The sequence below is a fragment of the Rousettus aegyptiacus genome, unplaced genomic scaffold, assembly GCF_014176215.1.
Source record: "Rousettus aegyptiacus isolate mRouAeg1 unplaced genomic scaffold, mRouAeg1.p scaffold_m13_p_8, whole genome shotgun sequence".
NCBI lineage: Eukaryota > Metazoa > Chordata > Mammalia > Chiroptera > Pteropodidae > Rousettus > Rousettus aegyptiacus.
The window spans coordinates 29,265,081-29,289,404 of record NW_023416311.1 but is presented as its reverse complement, the minus strand read 5'-3'; the positions used below and the strand labels follow the sequence as shown (position 1 = coordinate 29,289,404).

The window sequence follows — 24,324 nt, the reverse complement described above, 5'->3', positions numbered from 1 at the left end:
ACACAGTAGAGCAACCCAGCAGCCATGGAATGCCTATCTAGACTTTTACATGAGAGAAATAAACTTCATCTTGTTTAAGCCCCAATTATTTTGGTTTTCTGTCATAGTGGGACCTAATTCTAAGTAATGCAGCTTCCCATCACACTTAGAAGAAAATTCAAACTCCTTACCAAAGTCCGGAAAGTTCTACATTATCTAGTCCCACGCCAGTATAATCTTTCCACTTTGTCTTCACTAACCGTGCTCCAGTCAGTCTAGCTTTCTTTTTTGCTGCTTCAACACACCAAGCTTCTTCATGCTTTAGGGCTTTTGCATATGCTTTTCCCTCTTCCTGGCTTGCTCCTCCTCAGACCTCTTCATGGCTGACTCATTTTTGTTCATCAGGTCTCAGCTTAAATATCTCTGCTTTAGAGAGAGTTACCCTGAACAGCCTAAAATACCCCTAAAGTATACTCACTCTCTTTCACAATTCCTTATTTTAATTCTCTTCTTAGAATTTATCACTAATTGATGATTCTTTAAGTTGTTTATTGTCTGTCTCCCCTTACTAGAATGTAAGCTCCATAAAGATAGGAATTTTGATTGGTTGTCTAGAACAGTGCTTGAAACCTAGTAGGCAGGCAATAAGTGTTTGTCAAATGAATGGTCAAATACTATTTCGTGGATAGTGTGGTGATTGAAAACACGGTTGCTAAAATCAGACAATCCAGACCAGGATCCTAGCAGCCCCACATACCAGTTGTGTGACCTACCGCAAATTATATAATCTAAGACTCTCTGTAAAATGTGATTTCCTATGGCATAGGGTAGGAGTAAGTAAAATAGCATTTATAAAGCACACCCTCTCCTTTTTCCCTTCCTCTGAGAGCTCCCTCTTTCCTCCTCCCCTCGGCCCCTCATATGGCCCCTTTTCTGCTTTGCACGTCTCTGCAAAGCGTCTCTGTGACAATGTCTTTGAAATTTGGCGGGAATTAACGTCATCAGTCGGGAGGACCAGAGTTGCGCTTGCGCGGGATACCACTATTTCTCGCGCGCTATCTTTGCAGCCTCCACAGCCAATCAGAGTTAGCGTCAGAGCCCGATTTCCGAGGATTCACCAATCTAGTGTGGGAGGCGGGCCGCCATGGAGGCGGTGGAGAGAGGGGGCGGAGACAAGGAGAGGACACTCACAGTTCTCGCGGCCGGGGTCTCGGAGGGCCAATGGGAGAGGCCTGAGGTCTGAAGGCAGTGAGGCGTGGGGTTGGCGGCTCCAGCAACTCGAGGCCGTCCAAGTCGGACCAATCAGAGTGAGGAGGTGGGAGGAGGCTAGCCAATCAGTGTGCAAGATAGGTGAGACTCAGGGTTGAGGAGTCTCGCGCGGACACTGCAGGCTCCGGAGTTCTGTCAGGGGAGCCGGGCGTGCGGAGGCAACTGAGGAGGCGGGAAGGCGACAGTGGTTTAAGGGGCGACTGCAAACTTGCGGGGAGGAGGTCCAAGAGAGTGGGCAGCCATGGTGATGGCGGCGAAAAAGGGCCCAGGGCCAGGCGGTGGGGTCGGCGGGGGAAAGGCGGAGGCGGAGGCAGCCTCGGAGGTGTGGTGTCGCCGGGTGCGGGAGCTGGGCGGCTGCAGCCAGGCCGGGAACCGCCACTGCTTCGAGTGCGCCCAGCGCGGGGTCACCTACGTGGATATCACCGTGGGCAGCTTCGTCTGTACCACCTGCTCGGGCCTCCTGTGAGTGGACCGGCGCGGGTGGCGGACTGGGAAGTAGTAGTGGAGAGTCGGCGTAAGGAATAGCGGGGATCCGGGGCGTAGAGACAGAGCCGAGGTAGGGGATGGCGCGGAGGCCTGGGGATGCGCTGGATGTGGTGAGAGGGTCGTCCTCTGCAGCGGTGTCATGGAGAAGGGAAAGGGGCAGGCGAGTCAAGACACAGTTGGAGTCGCGTTGCAGGGGACAGGAAGGATACCGGAAAGGAACGGAGAATCTCCCTAAGGGAGGCGAGAAGAACCGAAAGTGGGGAAAATGAAAGAGAACTGAGAGACGGGCATTAGAGATTTCAAAGGCCATTGAATGACATACATCTCTAAAGGGAACTTCATGTATGGAGAGCAAAAAGGAAAGAGGTAGGGCAAACTCGGCTCAAGATGGAGTACCTTTCTTCCTTCTTGTGCCCGTCTGAGCGAGTGAGATGGAGAAACTAGGTTAAAATGGGTAAATTAACTCAGGTTGACAGCCCAGAGATAGTGGCAGGTAAAGAGCCACGTTCCAGTGTTCAAGTGCAGCTCATTATCTTGAAATAATATCCAGAAGTAGATGTCTTACAAATCTAAGAAACAAGAGCTGATGGGTTGCCCTGTTAGAGAGCTTAACTTTTCCAAAGGTTTGAGGATCTGGATGAGCCATCCTTAAGTGTAATAATTTACATCTTTAAGTTCCATGCTGCCATAGCTAGATCCTGGTAGTGACATCTGTAAATTCTTTCTAGATTGGAGCGAGGGGTTCTTGTATAATCTGATATGCTCACTTGGCACCGGCACTATATTTGGGCATACCTGAGCTAATTTAGAACCACAGTTCTAGCTGAGATTTCTGGTTATAAAGTACGTTTCTTTTTTCCCCTTAGGGAATTATTTGGTTAGATGCATAATTAACTTTTTATACCATTCCTCTATATATACTTTTTAAAGTTTATCAAGGGGTTTATTTTGACTGATTTTTAGTATTTTTTTAATACATTGGTTTGTTTGGTTGGTTCTTGACTTCATTTTTAACAAGGAGCACTTTTCTTGTTTCTTCTTACACCTTTAGGAGCCAAGGAGGGAGCAGTATTGTTCTTGCTTGACAGATGGGAGAACAGAAGCAAAGAGAGGTTTAGTAATTTATCCAATGCCATATGGGGCTTGCTGTTTTTGGCATTTGGTGTTTGATATTAGTTACGATCATGACAGACCAGAAATTAAGATCCAGGTTTTCCAAAATACAGTTTAGGATTATTTTTCTATTCAGTTTTTACCACCTTTGCCAAACTTCTGTGTTCTGATCAACCTCACCCGTGTGTGTGTTGTGAGAATGGACTTGACTTTGGTCTAAGTAAAGATCACTATGGCTCTTGGAACAGTGGTTTAGAATCCAAACAGAAATGTGTCAGCAGTTAAGATAGAAACTCAAATGAAACAGAAGGATACAGACTTGAGACTGGGACAAGAACTCTGAGGAGAGGAGCAAAGTTTAGGAATATGAATAGTATAAAATAGAATGGAAAATCAGATTCCTGAAGATCTTGTTATGAAAAGGAAAATCTGCTTATAGAGTCTGGAGAAAAGTAAAGGGAAGCAGAGAAATAAAATTGATGGTATATAAGAGTCTAGGTCCTAGGAAGAAAATGTTAAGAAACAGTGTTAATTCATTCCCACATTTAGCAGTGGTGGAATGAAAGATAAAAATGCTGAATAAATTGAAAGTGCTGTCATCATTATCATTATTTTATAGATCTTTATTTAAAGTATTCCACAGATAACATTTCCTTTCTATAATGAATATCCTTCAATAAGGACAGAAGGAAGGCCAAGGGATCTGGAACACATTAAAAATCTTATTTCTTTTGCTAGAATAGTTAACTCCTTAAATATCAGTGCACAATTTGCAGAATTTTACTACTCTACCCTGTGGCCATTATTGTTGGTCCCATTAATGAAAAATCAAACACCTGTGATCTGGAGAGACACTGGGTGGAGGTAATATGGCCTAAGGATGAATTAATTTAATAGAGAAGTACCTCAAGAGGCTTGGCTCTCTCTAGAGTGGATGTACCTCAGATTAGTGGTTTAGCTTCTTAGGAACTTGAGTTCCAATGAGAACAAGTGGTAGGAGTCTTCCAGCCCTTTGCCTTTTTTTTTTTTTTTTTTTTTTTTAGTTTCAAATGTCCTAGAAAGGACATTTTTGCTTAGTATTTTGATAAAGCATTATGAAAATCACTCAAAGTGTTTCTTGAGCTAGTAGACTTTAGGGAACACATTTTGGTGATTAGAAAATGAGAGGATAGGCCAACACTTTGTTAGCAGTAAGTGAGAGTAAAATGAAGGATCAAGAAGAGGCTGGCTAAGCCAATGGATAAAGCTGAACCGAAGGCATGTTGAGAAATTATAAAGAGAGAAATATCAGAAGAAATGCTACAAGAAAACTGTAGTTTCCCTGACTGTGACTGTTTGCCTGGGTTCTTGGTGGTACTATTTGCTAATCGAAGTTCTAATTAGCATGACTAGAGCAAGGCACATAAAACTTTTAAAGGGGTTTTTAAAAGTATTAACCTATGTCTGATGTACTGTGGGAATAGGAGCTGGCGTGTGAGCCATAGGCAGAATGTTTGAGGTGGCATATGGTTATTGCAGACTGTAGAGTGAGGAGGGAACACACACAGTCCAGCAGGCAATGGAGAGGCATGGCTCCACAGTGGCACGTACACCAATAACCATCTTAAATCCACATGGTTGATTGCCCATAGATTAGGATCTTGTGGTACTAGGAAGTGAAAATTCTGGTAGGCCAACAGCTTGAATATTCATTTAGTCAACAAATATTAATATATTGAGTGTCTCTTAAGCCCCAGACACTATTAGACACTAGGGATATGGTAGTGAACAAAATTGACAAAGTACCCATTTTCATGTAGCTTACATCCTAGTGGAGGCAATGGACTCTTAATAAATCATTAAATATGTAATTGCAGATATTGATAAATGCTATGAAGTAAAATAAAGCTCAACATGGGCTAGAAAGTGATGAGAGCTCATTGAGGTATGATGATGAAAAGAGTAGAAATAGTCTTTGTTAAAATGAAGAGGATATTGAGGGGGGAACATCAAAGTACCATACTTAGCATCATAGCCAAAGAAAGGGGACATCAGGATTGGCTTTGTATTTTAAAAGCCAATTTTCTGTTGAGTGTGTGACAAATGTGACTTCCTCTTAACGGGATGGAGTGTTCTAGGGACAGTGAGAATTTACCAGAGTTCCCAGCTGGCTGAATTGGCTGATGAAGCAAAGTTGACTGTTCCAGCCAAAGATGAATTTCCCAAGAGCTGAAAAATAATTCACATTTTAATGCTGGTGGGTGGGTATGACTGTGCCTTCATCTCTACACGTGTGAGCTCATTTTCACTCTCTCTTTTTAAATAAGAAATACTTTCTGAGCTGTAGCAAAACCCCACAGCATTGGTGTGAGGGCCTGAGAGAGAGGCTGTTAGCTTCTGCTATTTCTAAATTTACATATACACTGCCACAGTTGTAGGTCCCAAATTTGACCTAGTTTTTATTCATTTGGTTTTCTTTTAATACCTAATTTCCTTAACCTAGATATAGATACTTTTAATTTCCCCAATATATTCATGTGCTTATTTGTTTGTTTATATTTCTAACACTTTTACTAGAGGATAAATCTGCAATTTGAAGCTAGGGCGGTGTAAAAATTGCCACTAAAAAGGATTTATTTTCAAAGCATGCTTTAAATGTTCTTTCTTGTTCTGGTTTACTTGCATGCCTCAATGAATAGACCACTTTTCTTTAAAAAAGAAAACAGATTTGGAGGTCTGAGATTTCATTGACATCAGGGATGGGCAGTACCTTTGACACCCAATTTTTTTCAGCAAAGTATGTAATCTACTTCCCTGGCCGTTTGGGTCCATCTTTTAATCCGTGGTCTTTCAGGTCTCAGTAGTAGATACTTGTCTATTCTACTTCTGCACAACTCTACTCTGATAATAGGATTAAGTTAGGATTAAGGTGGGACAGAGCTCTGGGTTGGGTATGAAGACAGCGTGTTAGCTCTTTATTTGTGACAAGTTCCTATCATTCTTGTCCCTTAATTTCTCTGTCTGGCTCACTAGTAGTGGCTCCTTATTGAAGCGCTTTAACTTCATGGAGGGAAAGGTGTAGGATGTTATTCAATAATTCAGTACTTTTCCATCTGTCTGAATTGAAGAGGTAGACATGTAACTTGCCTTTATTTTAGTCCCATCTCTTCATCCTCTCCCACTTTACCTTTCACATTCACCTCTGCTGGACAGAAGTAGACAGATTCTCACTAAATTATAGACTTAAGTACTTTATCACACAGGGCTGTTGGACAACTTGAAAAGCCCCTAAGGAAATGATAAATTACCAAAGGGATGAGAAAAAAATGGAAAAAAAAAATGTAAAAGGTTTGACATTGAGCCTAAAGTGGAGGACTGCTGGTAATATCAGGGTTCCTTTTGGTTCTACATAGAGGACAACTGTTTATCATTGTCACTGAGGAACAACAACAGGAAATGGATTGAAGCAGGGGAATTTAGATTAGGAGGAAGTTTCCTAAAATTAGTGAAATTGACCCTGGAGCAGAGTAATAGGGGAACCTTCCTTTTAGGATCTATTAAGAGTCTCTAACAGGAACTCTTCTTGGCAATGTCTGGATTCAAGATAAGAACTAAACTGGTTAGCTGAATTCTGCTCAGACGCAGAATGGAATCCTGGGAGCAAAGAAGCACAATCTTGGGTATATGAATTTGAACACAAATATTCAGAGGTAGGAATTTCCAAGTTCAGATTTGGCACAAATGAAAGAACTCAGATGTTGGGTGGAACTGTTTTTTTCCATTGTTGACCTGGCAGAACCTTCTTATCTGAGCAGCAGAGCAGGTTTGAGGCTTTTATGAAGCAAGAGAGAAACAAAATGTGGTCCAGTTTGAGGGTGATGACCACAGAGAAAAGGCGTGGTATTTGTAGAAATAGTAGGGTGCTTAATGGAGGAGAGAGAAAGGCTAAGAGAGAGAACTGGGCAGACTTTAGGATCTCTGCAAGTTGCTTCACTTGCCAAGCAATTCAGAGTATTTCAAAGAGTGATTCAGATACTTAGGTGCATTTTTGGAAAAAAACTGAAATGGAAAAAGACATCATGACTGGGCTGAAAGCTCATGTCCTAATAATGTACTTGCTTTCATTTGAAAAACTTGTACTATTCTGGGCAAATAAATTTATCTCTGTATTTCCCTAGCATCTCCTGGTTAGAAATAACAGAATGGACTTGCTCTGATAACTGAAGCATAGTACTTCATTCTAGCTCTCACTTCTTTTGAGTGAGAATAAATTTGGGGAGACTGGGTACAAGTTGGAGAGTTGGGTCCGTTTAATTTCATGCCAGTGACTCACATCTGGCCCACTGTATGACCTTGTATGTACCCAATGGAAAGCAATACTCCTAGACCACTTGATGTCAGCTATTGGAAGGGAGGGGCTCTAGTTTCTAAATTGCTTCTCTCAGCCAGCAATGGCTTCTCTATGATTTAGAAACAAATTCTCTGACTCATAAGCCATGTAACTAGGTTCTCTTCCTGGGCTGCAGTGTATTGTGTTGCCCTGTAGAGAATTCTCTGCCCCTAAACTGTGGCTCTGGTTATAGTACATAATCCAGTCTACAGACATCAAGGTCAAAGCAACGCTTTTCTACTGTACTATGGAAACATCCTATTCCATTAGATTCATTTGGCCCAAAGCACCTAAATCACTTATTTTCTCTGCCATCTCTACCTCCTATCTCATGCCTCCCCCCGCAGTCCCCTAACCCCTACCCCCCCCCCCAAAAAAAACTTCAAGTTCAGCCATAGGAAGTTCTGTTCTAAGTATCCCCTCTAGACTGATGCATGGGTCAAGTCCATCCCCCTCCCCCTACAAGGAAGCATACCTCCCTTTTTATACTTTGCTAAATATTCCTGGTTGTCCTTTCCGGAAATGTCACTGACCTTTTTGTGATAGGCTTAGAATCTGTTTTTCTAGTGTAAGCATAATACATTTTTACTTTTCCCATGATCATTTCTTTTCCTTCCCACACTGCTAATTCCTTATGCCACATTCTTCCTGATCAGCCTGTGTGCCTAAATGATACCCTACTGCATTGAGAAGTACCCTTTGTCCAGGCCCCCTGGGTCCTTTTTATAAGCCAGCCTCTGTGATCATAGACTGGATCCTATAATTTTTGTATCCCTTAAAGTGCCTACCACAATGCCTTGTGTTTTTGCAAAGTAACTATTTGTTAGTGGGAGGTGAAGAAAAGGACCAGGATGAGAGAGGGCCGAGGAGGGAGGGAGGGAAGAGAGAGAGAGAGAGAGAGAGAGAAGGAGAGAAGGAGAGAAGGAGAAGGAGGAAGGAGGGAGGGAGGGAGAGAGAGGGAGAGAGATCTGCTCTGGCTAGACCTCAGAAAGGTATAGCATTCTGAGGGGGAAGGGCCTATTGGTTAAGGTGAGAACAAGCCAGAGAAGGGGTATAAAAGCAAGCTATCTGAACTTTAAAACAAAACAAAACCAAGCCATTAGTAAGAGAGGCTTTAGGAGAGAAAACTGGAATATCTCTGAAATGTGATCAGAAGAGAGCCTTCAGGGCAGACCAAATTTAAGAGCTCTTACTCTTATCTTTCCTAGGGGCATCAGTCCTCTGATATTGCTTGTTTTTTAAAGGGGTAGTTTGAGACCCTTTAAAGTCTGTAACAGCAGAATTGCTGAAAATGCCTTCATTTGTAGCCTCCAGTGCCCTGTCCTTTGTTAGAATCCGTAATCAGTAATTTATTATCCAAAAGGGATCCTGCCCTTTACCATTCACTCTGTAGTGTGCCATCTGTCCCCCCTCTCTGTCACCTCCATTTACACTAACCTGAACATTGCTATTTATCCTGACTTGGCAGAGGCACCTGTATTATGCGTGCACACCTGTAAGCATGAATGTGTTTTCCCCACCTTTTTCTAGGATTTCCATTTGTGAATTTTGTTATCTCTTTCTTCACCCTATGCTTTCCCGAGGGCATCAACTAGGGCCCTATTCTAGAGTTACAGCACTTTTATTTTCACATCTTGATTTGCCCATTTTTTTCCAGGAGAGTAAAGTCTGAAGAGTCCTCATCAGTCAAGACTGTCTTTATAGCATGTGCCTGTGGTCTTTCATTTCTGGTCCCAGAGTCCATTTTATTTGTTTTAGTTTAGCCAGTTTTGTTTTAATCTGATGAAGGTAGTAGGTCTAGACCAGAGTCAAACTTAGGGTATAAGGAAAGAGGAACCTATGAAATTCTGCCTGGCTTAGCCCCAAGTTTCCCTTTTTAGAGCAGCTTAGAGGACAGTTGAGGCAGAGCAAGAAAGCCTTTTCTCTGCTATAATATCCACTGGACTTCTGTGGGCAGAAGTGGACTCCCAGGGAGTTAACAGAGCACACAGAGCTGGCACAAAAGCATCACTACAGAATATATGTTTCTGACTCGTGACAATCTCATAACTCAGGGTCAAACCTGACTTCCTCCTGCTTCATTGAAAGATCTAGAAATGAGAAAGTCCAGAATATTTATTTTTCCCAGAGATCTATTCCTGAAAGAGAGAGACTCTTTCCATCTCTACCACAATGCCAGCCTTCTGTGTAGACATGAGGAGGGGTAGCCAGCCTAGGGATTCTGTTTTTTGTCTCCAAATCTTTTCTTTGTTAGTATTATGATGGGCCTTTGTTTTTGCCTTTCTTTATTTTTGAGACATTTGTGTCTTATGGACTGTGAGACCTTGAGGATATGCAATAGGTCTCAAACAATGATAAAACAGGATATGGTAAGTGGTTGGACATCTGAGTCCCCAGAAGTACCCCTCAGCTTCAAGGCTGAACACTGAACTTTTGGGGTGTGAGCCAAAGTAGAGGAGGGTTCCGGATGGGCAGTCTCTGCCTTCTCCAGACTGGAATCACAGTATGTTCCTGACTCTGTCGTCCCTGTCTCTTATTAGAAGCCTTCAAAACATTCTTGCTTACCTTCTTTCCTTGAATTAGGAAATAGCTTCAGGCAAGGAGTTCTACCTGAGCTTAATATATGTGCTGTTTTATCCTTTCTCCCTTCCCCTCATTCATAAACAGACTTTCAGTGCTAACTGCATTATACTTCTCTTTCATTCTGTTTCTCTCCTACAGGAGAGGCCTGAACCCCCCTCATAGAGTCAAGTCCATCTCCATGACAACTTTCACTGAGCCTGAAGTAGTATTCCTGCAATCTCGTGGAAATGAGGTGCGCTACTGCTGATGGAATGTTAGTTGCTTTATCTGCTGGGGAGCTTTGCCTCAAGATTATAGAAAAACGCTACAGTTTTCTTTTTTGACCAAGTTTCTCTTATTTTTTAGTATGTAAGATATCTTATGTATATTTGTATCTTTACAGAATCTTAGTTATACAGACTATGGTTTGTCTGGGCTTGTAGTTGGAAGTATCGGGGAAAGGAGCAAAATCTCTGCAGGGGGTTGACTCTCCCCACCCCACCCCCACCCCTGGCACATGAGGGGGAAATTGGTTAGAGCTCTACCTTGGTAAGCACTTGGAATTGACCAGCCTGGCCTCTCTGAGTAAGATCTCCAGGAGCTGACTTGAGCCTCAGCAACTCAGGTTTAAGTTCATGTCATTTACTTGGGAGTGAGTTAAACTTCCTCACCTAAATCTGCTGGTGGAAAGAGGCCATTCTTGGTGTTAGCAGTTCTCCTAGCTTACCAGTGATTGGCTTACTTAGAGGGCAAACAAGGGCCTCTGGAGGGTGCTCTTTCTGGAAGCCACAGCTCTGAAAATTGTCCCTGACCCCTCCCAACAAGATTTAGTCCCCCATAATTCTCGTGGCCCTCTATTTTCTTTATAAGATGACAACTCTGTAAGGACAAGGGTCATGTCTGTTTAATAGGTATACCCAGATCTGCACACTGTGTACATGATCAGTAAATATTTATTTATGAATAAATTGGAAGTGGCATCATTCTCATTTCATGCTTTCTGCCCCAACTCCTCTGTCACCTAACTTCATTTCTATAGGTTTGCAGGAAAATTTGGCTGGGTCTTTTTGATGCTCGGACATCTTTGATACCAGATTCCAGGGATCCTCAGAAGGTGAAGGAGTTTCTCCAGGAAAAATATGAGAAGAAGAGATGGTAAGGAGGAAGAAAGAGATTGCTATGGAGCTAGTGTCCAAGACATACTTCATCTGACTGTCTAGTTTCCAGAGTTAGACTTAGGTTGAGTCTGTTCTACTCAGATTCAGTTAGGGCTAAATTCTGACTTCAAAATAATAAAACTACATGAAAGGACAACTTGTTCTCAGTCACCAGACCTTGCGATTTGATGTCCCCTCTTTTGGGAAGACAAGCTGATTGGAGGGGGGAACTAGGCCTGTGAGAGTGTGGGTTAGTTTTAATAGCTCAGCTTATCTCATATGGAAAGAGGTGTCTGGAAGCACCTGTCCTATATAATTTTATGCTTTTAGCCCATCTTTTCATTCCTTATTTATGTTTTACTCTTTAGAAAAACAGCATCTCTGTTCTCTCTTGCCTTTTCTCTCTTCAGGTGCCACTCCTTATTTTTTGATTTCTGGAGTATGTGCCTGTTGGGAGTTAACTATAGGGTGTAGAAGAGAATCCATAGAGCAAGGAGATTGATATGGATAAAGCAACATTTTGGACTCTTTACTAGGGGTGCCCTCAGGAGAAAGAAAATTCTTGGAGAGTAGAGACCACACACACTATAGTGAGAGGGGTTTTATCAGAAGTAGCAGTTGCTGGTGGGAAAGGTGTGAGCGCTTAGAAGATGAAGTGGCAGAAACTTTTTCTATGGGTCTAAGAAGGAAGAATCTGAAGAAATGCCCTGGAAATAAAAGGGAGGACCTCAAGTAGGAAGTTGGAAAATAAGATCATCTGTCTGCCAGCATTATTGCAGGTGTTATTACTTAAAACCCAGATGATATCAGAAGGAAGAGGGAATAACAGGCATAAGCCAGAGCAAACAACATTCCTGTGGAAAAAAAATGAACATCTGATAGTAAAAGGGAACTTTAAGATAGGCAGAACTTTGTTGTGTTGCTAAATTCCCTTCAGTTTATAAAAGAGAATTAGTAGGGGAAAATGAGAAAGCATTTTGACAGCTGTAACCTATATTTTCCCAAGCACTAAGCTGAGCATGGTCCAAGGTTTCACCCCTCTCCTTTCAGCCTAACTATTCTTTCTTGAAGGTATGTGCCCCCGGAGCAGGTCAAGGGGCCTGCTTTTACCAAAGGCAGTGCCTCCACCCCTATCCAGGGCTCCATCCCAGAAGGGAAACCTCTGCGGACACTTTTGGGGGATCCTGTGCCATCTCTCTCAGCTGCTGCGTCCACCTCTAGCCAGGTAACTCTCAGATCTGCCCTTCAAGATTATTTTGGAATTTGGGAGATGAGAGTGTTAGTTTCCTAAATCAAATCCCCCGGACTTAGCAGACAACAGTTCAGGAGCTATGAGTTGTTTTTCAGCCCTGCTGTTACTTATGTCTGCATCTTTCACCTTGGGCTTGTATCTTTTGGAAGAAAGAACCCAACAGGAAGTGGTATTTAGGGAGGTCAGAGTATGAACTCCAAACCTGACCATTCCTCCAAGGAAACACAGAAGGGGCCGGGACTCTGATTCAGCACCTGGAAAGATAAGGAGATAACAGCTCCAGGAGGACTATTGGGCAACATCCCTGTGTATCTCAGGGTTACCTTGACCAATATGCTCTACAATATGTTGTTCTGGGAGCTGGTTTACTGAGGAGACAGAAGAACTAGATACGAGAGAAGCTAAGGTAATCTTAGCCCAGAAATTCTCTCAGTTAAAGGCAGTTTCTCACTCTCTTCTCTCTCCCCTTGCCTATCTGGGGCAGCCTGGGGAGCCCTGCAGGGGCGGGTCATGCCTGGGATTCCAAGTGCTATATGTAATGCTTTCTCCTCCAAGTCTGTCAGTCAGTCTCAGGCTCGGACATCCCAGCCCCGGAGTGTTCAGCCACCCCCTCACTCCTCGGTGAAGAAAGCCAGTACTGACCTGCTGGCTGACATTGGTGGAGACCCCTTTGCTGCTCCCCAAGCAGTACAAGCATTTGCTGCCTTCCCAGCCTTTGGGGGTAAGTGAGACTTGGGATGAGAACCTTCCTACAACACGTGTACCCATAACAGAAGGAATTCACTCCCTAGGCGTGACCAAGTTTCACTTGGCCCTAACTCTCTTCACATGAGTGAATGTGATGAGAGGGTTAGAATCAAATGAGTATGGCAGGGATTATGTTTGCGAGTTGGGGGCTCCAAGCACTTTCTTTTAGAACACTGGAAATAGCCTTTTATTACTTTCTTTATTAAAATGGGGGCAATGGGTTATGTGTTCTGTTTCTCCTGCCTTCTTTCTAAAGATCAGCAGTAGCTAATAGTAGAGTGTTGAATAAAGTGGTATCTAATTTCCCCTTTTACCTTTTCAAGCCTCTTTCCCACCCACCCACCCCAAGTTGTTTTTTCACATGATTCTTCCCAAACTAGGCCCTGACAAAAATTTTCATGCCTCATGGAATAAGGATAAAGAGTGGTGGGCAGTGAACTTGGGGGCCTCTGAGATTCCCCTTTCCCCAACATGTGTTGGTTCTCTGCCCCAGATCCATGCCCTCTCTCTCTGAAGAGGGCCCTGTGGAAAGGCAGATGTTTCATTCAATGGCCTTTGGCCTTTAAAATTGGTGTATGTTATATAGATTAATACTCATTTTCTATATTTAACCTTTATAATCCCTCCACCTATAGGCCAGACACCTTCCCATGGGGGCTTTGCCAACTTTGAAGCCTTTGGCAGTAGCTCTTCTGCATTTGGAAGCATTCCTCTAGCTGGCCAAGCCCCATTCCAGCCCCAGCCAACACCCACAGGTAAATTCTGCCCTACTGGTTTCCTTTCTCTCTTCCAACTGTGTTCAGTTGTCCACATCCATATATCACCCTTCTTTCACATTGCACCAACCTGAAGAACTATGCAAAGGAAACAAAGAAGCGAAGCTCCAGGAAAGGATGAGAGAAGTCTGATGAGGTTCTGGTGAGGAAGAGGAAGCTCTATTGGTCTATTTTTTTAATGGAAAGAAAATAGCTAAAATTGCAGCAGAAGCTGTACAGGTTGTGCACTAAGAGATTTCTGGGAAGTATGGGAGACCTGAGTCCTAGAAAAATTGAGAAAGGACATGATTTTTTCTCTAGAATACTCTGATTGTCTATGTTGCAAAGTACCCAAATAGCAAGGGCTGGGTCAAAGTCCTCACCCATCCCTCTTAGAACAGAAGCCTATAAACTCTGTTTTGAGTAGTTTGTATTATACAATTGAAAGAGAGTCTAAAGGCCACCTTAAAGCATTCAGCACCTCCCTAAGTGCTGAGGCACTGAGTCTTCAGAGCCCTTCTTCCTTTGGACATCTTTGGATGCAGGAAGGCAGCTAGAGGGCTTTAAACACCAGACGTCTGGGGAAAGCCAGTGACTTACACTCTCTCTTTCTCCTTTCCCCGACCTCCCCACCCTTTCCCTTCTCTACCCTCACTGCCAGCCAGTCGGATGCTAACTGGAAGTTACAGTTTTGGTAAGTTATTCTGCCTACCCCACAGCCTACCCAAGGTAGGAGCCTACTTCAGGTCCTCTGATCCTAGAGTTTCGAGGTTTGGAAGGAACCCTTCAAATTTAGCCATTTTGCATATGAGGCAGTTCAGCAGTTTCCCTAGTCGTGCAACCCACAGAGTGGCAGAGCTGGACCCAGGGCCCAGACTTCCTGACTCTTGCTCTGCCCACAGACTTCCCACTTTCCACCGTGAAGTAGATACTTGCTTTTGTTTTTATTTTATTTTAATTTTTTTTGAATGGACATTTTATATTGATAAAAGTTAACTAAGGAGGTTCTCACATCATGAACTTATAGTAACTGACAGAGTAGCCTTGAAATTCATAAAGCAAAAACAGACACAATAAAAATCTAATAAACCAACAGAGAAAGAGACTATATAGACTCACAAGATTAATAAAGTAGATAGACCAGTTATGAAGGAAATCGACCATTTGAGTAACAAGTTTGATCTAATAAATATAAGTAGAACTTTGTAACCAAAAGACAGAATATATAGTATTTCCAAACACAGAACTGTTTTATAATTTGACCAAAATCTCCATAAATTCTAACAAACAATTTGCGCAAGTCACATTCTAGGTATGACAAAAAATGTCCTAAATAAAACTTAAAGGTGTGAAACAGGGAGAAAATACTACAACAGGGAAAACAGATAAAAAGCTAATAGCCATATGTGTTTTTTATACACCTATAAATTAAAAAAAAAATAGAATAATGGACGAAGGAAACAAGCAGATAATACATGGAAAAAATATGCAAATGTCTTCAATCTAACTAGGAAAAATGCAAATGTTAGAATAAGATAATCATTTTGCACATTATATTTGCAAAAATTTTAAAGATTGATAATGGCCATTATTGTGTGGGGAAATGGGCCCTTTTGTGCACTGTTGAAAGGGCCCAACATTGGTATAGGGATATTCACTTTAGCAAGAGGAAAGTGCTTCTGGGAATGAGAGCTCAAAAAGAAACAGCCTATTTAAGCTATTTAAGGCTGTTATAAGTTGGTCTGTTCAGGAATGCATTCCTATCACAATTGATTGTTTTTATTAAAGACTTTAAAGGAGAGAAAGAAGACATTGGCCCTGGAGTCATCCCTGGCTGAACCTAAGTTGAACCTTTTGTCCAGTGTCTGACCATCTCAAAAAGCAGAGTCTGCAGCCATATCCAGAGCCAACCAGCATTTATGAGCCTTTTGCCTGCCTGCTAGGAGGATCCACATATTATCTCCAGGAGGAAGGAATGATTTCCCATTTTGCAGTTGGGGAAACTGGCTCAGCTTGATCAGTGACTTAGCCAATTTGATAAGTGGCAGATTCCATTCACTTTGCACCACACCATGATCATGAGTTTGTTTCTGTGAATGTGACATAAAGGACTATTGAGTATGAAGCAGGGAGATTTTAGTGAGAGGTGGGTGTCTCTTCTGACAAGCCTAGTTATATTTTTATATTTCTGAGGGGGAGTATGGAGAGGGGAGGTTTCTAAAACTGCAGTTTGCCCCTGAAACTGCTGTCAGGCATGTGTACAAATACAACTTCTGAGAGTGAAATACCGGATGTGTATAAGAAGCAAGGTCAAGGGCAGGTACGTATTCCTAGCAGGCTCCTTTCTGAGAAGGCACTGTCTATGCAGGATACCCACACTATCTGAGCTAGGGCTGGCTCTGCCCTCTGGTGTCCACAAGGACACACACAGCACTGCCTGTAGAAGGGAAGACAGCTTCTCCCACCCTGGGAGGGCAGAGGACCTGGTCCTCACTGAGGGGAGCTCCCTGACATGAAGGCCCAGAGCAGGACTGAAGAGTCTGACCTAAGTGAGGATAGGGAGCTGGGTTTGCTTGGAAATTCCATGTACTCTGAGTCAGGCAAGGGAAGAGCCTGGGACTAGAAAATCAAGATTTAACACCACCCTGCTGGCTTTCCTGCCTTCCTCATGGCTAGTAGAATGGAGAGGATTGAAAACCAAGTATGCGCAGTAGCATTATAGCCTAGCACTTGTTTCTGTAAGAAATCCAAGGTTTGGGGAGGGAGAATAGCCAAGGAGAGCACTCTTTTAAGTGCTGGAACACTGAAAACAGCCCATTTTTGGAACTTTGCAGCAGGCAGGCACTGGCACCTGTCTTTTCTGATGGATTCTCAGCTTCAGGTTAGATCCTGGTCACCATAATTATGCTCAGTGCCTAGCACAGGGCAGATACAGTCTAAGCCTTTAGAAAAGAAAGAGCATGCAAATTCAAATTACAGTTCTGAGCATTCAGAAAAAAATGCCCAAAACTTTAATGACAAGAAACCAGTCCGAAGTTTGAAGGGGTGAAGAAGCAACGCAGATTTGAGAACCAGCCTGGCTTTTTCATTTCCTGCCTTGTCTCCTGTAGTTATCTTCGCCTTTGTCTTCTTCTTCCTCTTATCTCTGAGAGGAAAAGTATCTTCCATTGTGAAGGATACCCCCTCACCCTTCCCCACTTTCTCCACTTACTCCACCTTTGCTGGCACAGTCCCTTTTCCCCACAAATATGCTTAAAGTTGCCATTCCTACAAAATATTTCCACAGCCTTATCCATGCTAGCCTCTTGTCTCAACTCTTCTCCATAGCCATACCTCTGGGAACAGGAGCCAATGACCTGGATTTACTCATTTTTATTGTCCTGTTTTCTCATTTTTTATACATTTTATAGCATAATATACATGTTATTCTGCACCTTGATTTTCTAAAACTTAATGATACTGTTAGATCTTTTTTTCAGCAGTGCATTAAGAGTCTTAATTTTTTATAGCTGCACAATAGTCCAACATATGTATATACCATAATTTAATTGGTCCCCTGTTGATGAATATTTAGGATGATTCAGTCTTTTGCTGTTAAATAGTGCTGCAGTTAATAACTCTACGTCATGTTTTGCACTTTTAAGTAATATCTGTAAGAAAATTCCTGGCGGTAGAATTGGTCTAGTGGGGACACAGTTGATACAGAAATGAATAAAAATATATCACTACAAATATGTCAAGTGCTATAAAGGAAGAGAACAAGGTGCTGAGAGGCAAACCAAGATCAAACACATTAGTGCATCAGGAAAGGCTCATCTGAAGACAGTTCTGTTAAGCCCAAAGGGCAAGTAGCAGTTAGCAAACTAAAGCCATGGATGGAGTGTCTTATTCAAGGCAGAGGCAGAACATGTGGAAAGGCTGAAGCTCAGGATCCAGGGGCGGGTCTTTTCACATGTGTGCATGGTCTGAGCCAGCCATCATATGTTTCCTATGAGATCTTGTCTTGCTTCTCTGACCCTAGAAATCATTTCTTAAATCATAGATTTAATACCTCACATTTGTGTTACACTTTACAGATTTCAAAAACACTTATCTCAGGGTCATTATAGCCACCCTGAGAGGACAAGAAAAAAATGAACTCAGGAGAGTTTAATGGTTTGCTGAAGTCACGATAATAGCAAATGGTAGAGCCACAACTAGAAATGAGTTCATCTTACTCTACCTATTCAGATTCATTCTTGAGCACCAGTATATGGCAGACACTATACAAAGTGTTTCCCTTCAGTAATGAATCTTCTAGTCCTCATAAAAATAAAGCCTTTTCCCATTTGTAGCCTTGTTTTATCCTCACAACAGCCCAGAACAGTTGACAGATGAAACATAGACATGTAGATAAAGAGGTTTTTGTAAAATGATGGCCTCAGGCCTCTTCTCATGAGATGAGATTGCTCAGGATTCTAGGTCTCCTGCTCTTCAGGCTGTTTTGTAAAGCTCACATGTGGGGCTTGCCCTCTGTGCTTTTTCTTTTTCTATGTGAAGACCAGGGATGGCAGGAGAACCCTGCAATTGGCCCTGTCCAGTGAGCACTGTGCCCAAATCCTGAAATAAGCTCATAGCATCAGGGTGGCCTCCACAAGGAGGCAGCTCCAATAGGAGAGGGAAAAGTGCTGACAGCTGGAGATTTATGCTCATCACCTCCAATGCCATCTCCACATTCTATGAGAATCTCCTGTGTCCTTCATCCTTTCTATCATACATAGCTCCTCACCTACCCCCTTTTCCTACCCCTTCAAATGATTATCCATAAATGGAAATGCTGCTTTGAGGAAATTGCAGACATTTCCGTTTCTTGAAGGGAAAAACTGGGAAGTGTAAGTTAAACTAAAGGAGGAAGAATAATGACCTGTCATGTGGAAGAACTGCTTTTCTCTCAGTGGTGGTGGCATTGAGCACTAGGGAGATCGAAAAAAGCTAAACATTATGTTACCTGGAATTCTTGATGGGAGACAAGCCCTTCTGAACTGAGTGATTTGTAGGAAGAAAGGGCTGGCTTAGAAAACCCAGGTGGTGCCTCTCATGCCATCACTCCACTCCACTGCACCCCTGCCTCCATCTCTTCTGCCCCTTCCATCTTGTCTAAGCCCAGTACTCCCTGTTTTATTTCCTGTGACTGCCCAGGGAGCAGCCAAGTGACTCCATTTGGTGCCTCTCCAGTTGCACCTGCCAGTCAGCCCAACAGCCTCACAGATATGGGTGGCCTCCTGGGACCTGGGGCGTCAGCTGGAGGTGTCCCTAGCAGGTAGGCCCAAACATCGGGGCTCTGCCTTAGGGCAGGAGAGCTGGCTGAGAAACCCTGGCCTTGCTTTTCCCAGCCCACTCAGCTCCTCCTGTCTGACAGGACTGGGTTTGCCATCTCCCATTCCCTCTTTGATCCTGGAAGATGTGCATGCCAACTTCTCTCTCCATATTGCAGCATCTTCGGGATGACCGGCCAGGTCCCTACGCTCCAGTCAGCCACAACTGGTGGAGGTGGCAGCACAGGGCTTGCCTTTGGAGGTGAGTCTTGCCTTTGGAAACCCAGGGAAGAGATCCAAAGCCAAGAGGAAATTGAGGACTCTGGGCAGGGAGGGGATTTAGAGGAATGCTCAGTTATCACAATATTCAGCAAATGAGATAAAAATAACCCTCTATTTTTCTCACCTCTACCCTATTGCACCCTGAGCAGCCTTCACCAACCCTTTCACAGCACCTGCTGCTCATCCCCAGCTGCCTTCCACCAACCCATTCCAGCCCAAAGGCTTGGTCACAGGTAAGCCTTCTGGACTGTCCCCTGGCCCTGTCTCTCTGCAGGGTGCAAATTCCCCTGCACCTCATCCCCTTCACCTCTCCTCTCACATCATCAAGAAGAGTGGCAATTGTGGGACCCAAAGAAGTCCCCTGGCCACCCTTTACTAGCCCAGGCCAGACCCATTTTAATTTCCAGGCCACCTAGAGGGCAAAAAGTAGAAACACTGAAGTCTCAGAATCAGAATTTCAGAATTAGAGAAAACATACTGTTACTTAACAGCACCAGTTCTGAAGGTTGTTTTAGTGTTGACTGATAGTAGCAGTTATTCTTTCTCCAATCCTCAGTGTCCCTTTGAGAACCCAACCTCTCCCTTCAGTGTCCCAGTGTGAGCCACTTGAAATCATGACCGGATTCCCTGCTCTCATCAGCCAGGGTCCTGTGGTCTCTCACCCTGCCCCTCCTCAACTTCTGCTTTTCTCTCTTCTAACTCATGCCCTGACCCCTTTTTTGTTCTCAAAAACCTTGAGGCCATGAAGATTAAAGAACAGTAGCTACCAGAGATAACCCATGTGACAGGCCCAGGGCAAAGTGCTTTACATCCATTATTTACATCCATCAGCTCTATGACATAGTTACAGTCCCATTTTAAAGAAAACTGAGGCACAGAAAGGGCTAATAATTAGCTTTCGTTTATCTAGTTTAATAGGTAGCTGAAAGCTGCCCCCAATTCTGAGTCATACCTATGTTCATAACCCCTGTGCTCTCCATGGTATGAGCCATATAGGCAGGAAGGGGTCAGGTTTGGTGGATTGCATGGAAGCTGAAGAGTTCCATGACTCATTCAGGGTACTTCCACTGGGTACCTCCAGATAAGGAAATACTCGATCCCATTTTTTCATCTTAGAGGGATTTAGAAAAAACTTCTCCAGCCTACCTTCCAGAACTTTGCCTGAGCTTCATTGTCTTTCATTCCACAGGGCCCGGCTTTGGGATGAGCAGTGCTGGGCCTGGCTTCCCCCAGACAGTGCCACCCACTGGGGCCTTTGCCAGCACCTTCCCACCGCCGCTGTTCTCCCCACAGACCTTGATGACTCAACAGCAGAATGGTAAAGGATTCAGACTGTGCCCTCCTTCATCACCACCCATTCCTCACCCCCATAGACTGTGTGTGTGTGTGATTAAAGAGCCACATATATGTAAGCTAATTCCATTTTGGACTAAAGGGGATGGATCAAGGAAGCACCAGACCTGCTATGTCGTCTGACTGCTTCATACCTTTATTACTGTCTTTCGGAAGGCCCCCACTCACTGCCTACCTGCAATGTAACTGTGCCTGCCCTGGAGGGTGGCAGACAGCTGGTCAGCACCAGCATGAGGGGCAGGGCTCATGTCTGCTGAGATTTTGCTCTTGCTTCACAGGCTCTTCCTTCAGCGACTTAGGATCTGCCAAACTGGGACAGAGGCCCCTGAGCCAGCCGGGAGGCATCTCCACCAACCCCTTCATGGTGAGTGCCCCAGTGCACCATGTTGTGGGCCATGGCCTCTCTGGGGGTGGGGACAATCCTTCCAGAAGAGGGCGACGTGAGATGGAATGCAAGCCCCTTCCTTATGAAGTTCTGCCTTGTCCAAGCCTGGGATGAATGGTGTAGTTGAGGGGCCTCAGTTCTTAGCCCTGTCATCTCCCAAACCCTTTGCCCCCTCTACTTGCCTCTTAGCTCCCTCACATTCCCACTTCCCTCAAAACAGTAATGTTGAGGGAAAAAAGAATCCTGAACTGTATTTCTTCTGTGGCCTCCAGCTTTTTTCCCCTAATCTAATAATTTGTGGTGGTTGTTGTTTCTTTCCAGACTGGATCTTCATCAAGCCCATTTGCCTCCAAACCTCCGACCACCAACCCATTCTTGTAGCACTGTGTCCTGGCTCCTGGGGGGGTGCTCTTCCCTGCTCTCTGGGGCCCCTGTACTCCCTGGAGCTCTGGTGATCATTTGCCTATGGCATTTCTGTGGGTCTGAGATCATAATGGGCCTGTTTTGCAGGGTAGGTGTCTTGGGGATGGTGGAGGTGCTAATACTTTGCTTGGGGCTTGCAGATAAAAAGGCAGCTTCCTTCCTTCCTCCTTCCAGCCCCCACCCAAGCAGGAGGCCCAGGAGGAGAAAAGGCAGGGCCTGGCCTAGAGGAGAGATGGTATTTTATTTCTCAAATTATTAATTATGATGATAGTAATCCTCCTCTTCTCCTGCCCTCAGCATACATGGCACTCCCTTCATTCCCAACCCTGTGGGCAGAGGAAGCTATGGGCACAGACTGACCAGTGTTCCAAATGACCAACTTCCCCATGGCCAACTTGCCAGAGCTATTCTCCTCATGGCCAGAAGCACAGTGGGAAGAGTAGGGTAAAGCTGGAGTACAGGCATGGTGTTGATGTGGGGTAGTAATCAGACAGGCTGAGAAAGCCCTGGGGGTCTAGAGTGCCCTTGGTGCCCTGGCTTGGGCCAGCACATCCTTTTCTTCGTGTTTTGCTCCCCTAGCTCCCTCCCTCATCCTGGGTACTTGGGATGACTAGTTTTACCTACATACTTAGACATGCCCCACTCCTGTCAAGCACTTTAGTTAGCTGTGGTGTCATGTTTGGATACCAGTGTTTTATATTTATACATAGAGAATTTTCTAATATAGCCTATTATATGTATGTATGTATGTGTGTGTACACACACACACACACACACACACACACACACGTAGCCATTCTTCCTCTATCAGATAGCTCTTTTACATGGGGAGTGGGATAAGTCCCCATCTGTGCCTCGACCAGCAAAGCTGGAGCTGCAGGGTATCATGAGGGAGGGTAACCACATATCCTGGCCATCCCAGAGCTTAGGCTTTTCCAAGGAGAGGCTTTGTGCAATTTGCTATTTTTTTTCTTTCTTTTTTTCACGTGCCTCCCCGGCCCCCAAATCTCTGCACCAAAGCTGTTGCAGGCAATGTTGGAAAAGAACTGCATTTGAAAGAAAAAGAGAATGGCTCTTGTGGTCTTGCTTTGGGCCAGCTTAAGGGTCCGTCAACATGACTGTCTGGGTTGGTGATAATGTTGCCCACAAAGCCAGCCCCTGTCTGAACTGGAGTCTCATGTTAGCAATGGTAGGGAGCACAGCAAGAGAGGGGCTGCCTCTGCCAGGGACAGGAGTTAGGTGGCTGTAGTAAGGGGGGTGATTCCCACCAGGGGTGGGAGTGGACAAAAGAGGAGGTGCCAGCTGAGAAATGGAAGTGGACCTGATCAGAATAGACCACTTTCAGGTACATTCTCAACCCCTCCCCACACTGTTTCCACCTGAGGATGTTGTGTCAACAGCCTTAGTGTCTGGGCTGTTTGAGTGGTGACAAGACAGACAGCTTGGGTTAAACACCTCACCTGGCTGAGGCGAGGCCCAAGACTCAGCCTTGCTGTCAGAAGAGATTCCTCCTTTTTCCATGTTGCCAAGGAACTCCTGGCCCTTTAGCTGTTCATTCTTGGGATTGCTCTGGGTCTTTCCACCCAATGACCTTTAACAGCATAACAGCAATGAGAGGCGGGGATCACTATTTACTTTGAGGATTTTTCTGGGAATACCTCCAGCTACTACTATTTTCCCAGCCAGGCACGGCCTCCCCACCTTTCCACCCATCCTGTCTTGTGTCTGTGTTTGAGTTCTTCCAGCCTCTACCCACCTTCCCTCTCCTGGTAGGATCTCCCAGGGTAAACCACCATCTTTTTTTCCCTGGATCTATCATGTTCTGTTTGTTCCATTCTCAGTATTTTTCTCTGCCACCCTTGATTATCTCTGTCCTTCTCCCTCTTTCTGTTTGGCATTCTCTGCTTAGGGCCAGGGAAGAGGGCATGGGGAGTGGGGTGGGGGAGGGGGAAGAAGAAAGCTGATATTTGTTGTATATATAGTAGGGGGAAGAGCCTTTTCTTATTTTCCCCCAGCTCCTCCCACTCCTCCTTCCCTAACTAAAAACACTGAGGTTTGGAGGTGAGAGTTAAAGAATCAGGAACTACAGTGCCTCTTTACCACATGTTTCATTCACACTCCTGCTGTTTCCCAGGGATCTCTTTACTGCTTGTTGCCTGGGCCCAGGACCTCTCTGCAGTCCCCCTTCTTGCTTCCCAGTCACTCTGTCCCACATGGACTCCAGACAATTCACTGACCAGAGCTGGATAACCAGAGAAGTTACACTAGGTCAGCCTCATGCCCCAAAGCAGAAAAATCAAGAGCCCCTAGGCACAGGCCAAGACTAGGACTGCAGCTGGCTCTCGGCCTGGAACAGCCTCCACTGGGCCTCCTCTCTACAGACAACTGGCAAAGTGGAAAACTCCCCAGCCTGATAAAAATATCTAAGTGACTGGATTGTGTTCCACTTGCTGCACCCTCCCCCCACCCCCCAGGAATATCCCTGCACGGCCCTATTAGCTGCAAATCTGGACCTCACTACACACACACTGTGCGGCTGAAGGAACTCACCTAGGTTTCTACTAGGTTTCTGACCAAGCCCTCATGTTCCCCTGCCCCCAACCATTGCTGTGACCATGCTCTGCACACAACAGTCCTCTGGTCCCAACTTTCAGCTGGTCACCTGCGACTGGCCCTATGGGTGAGGAAGCAGCAGCCAGTCTCCAGGTTCTCTGTAAAGAGCTTCATTCTGTCCACCTTGGAGCCTTGGAGCCATGGCTGGGGAGGGCTGGAGGAAGAGGCTAAATATATGGTGCTGTCCCTACATCCCCCTCCCTCCACAGAGGAATGGGAACTCAGGATGGGGGAGGGAGGGGCACATGGGAACAGCCCAGCCTTAGTACCCCAGTCTCCTCCCTC

General features: G+C 44.6%; 1 protein-coding gene across 4 annotated transcripts; it reads left to right on the top strand.

The window, feature by feature from the left end:
- Positions 1-1,220: 1,220 nt before the first annotated feature.
- Positions 1,221-22,492, top strand: AGFG2 (ArfGAP with FG repeats 2). 4 transcript variants are annotated; one of them, XM_016124723.2, is made up of 13 exons: positions 1,221-1,329; positions 9,938-10,031; positions 10,818-10,933; positions 12,007-12,160; positions 12,743-12,908; positions 13,570-13,689; positions 14,351-14,383; positions 18,868-18,988; positions 19,163-19,245; positions 19,415-19,498; positions 20,455-20,583; positions 20,897-20,982; positions 21,325-22,492. In XM_016124723.2, the coding sequence occupies exons 2-13, from the start codon at positions 9,978-9,980 to the stop codon at positions 21,382-21,384; spliced, it is 1,206 nt and encodes a 401-aa protein (XP_015980209.1). In that variant the 5' UTR covers positions 1,221-1,329; positions 9,938-9,977; the 3' UTR covers positions 21,385-22,492. The 4 variants fall into 4 exon arrangements, with proteins under 4 accessions (XP_015980209.1, XP_015980205.1, XP_015980206.1 ...); XM_016124719.2 differs by lacking the exon at positions 1,221-1,329 and adding an exon at positions 1,347-1,710; XM_016124721.2 differs by lacking the exon at positions 1,221-1,329 and adding an exon at positions 1,730-2,100.
- The last annotated feature ends 1,832 nt before the right edge of the window (positions 22,493-24,324 follow it).

What these genes read in the sequence shown, in the direction of transcription:
- AGFG2 (XM_016124719.2), top strand. Translation starts at nt 1,490, where the DNA reads ATGGTGATGGCGGCGAAAAAGGGCCCAGGGCCAGGCGGTGGGGTCGGC. An exon ending in TGCAATCTCGTGGAAATGAG is followed by an intron (nt 10,032 to 10,817) that starts GTGCGCTACTGC and finishes TCATTTCTATAG; the next exon opens with GTTTGCAGGAAAATTTGGCT. An exon ending in AACTGGAAGTTACAGTTTTG is followed by an intron (nt 14,384 to 18,867) that starts GTAAGTTATTCT and finishes GTGACTGCCCAG; the next exon opens with GGAGCAGCCAAGTGACTCCA.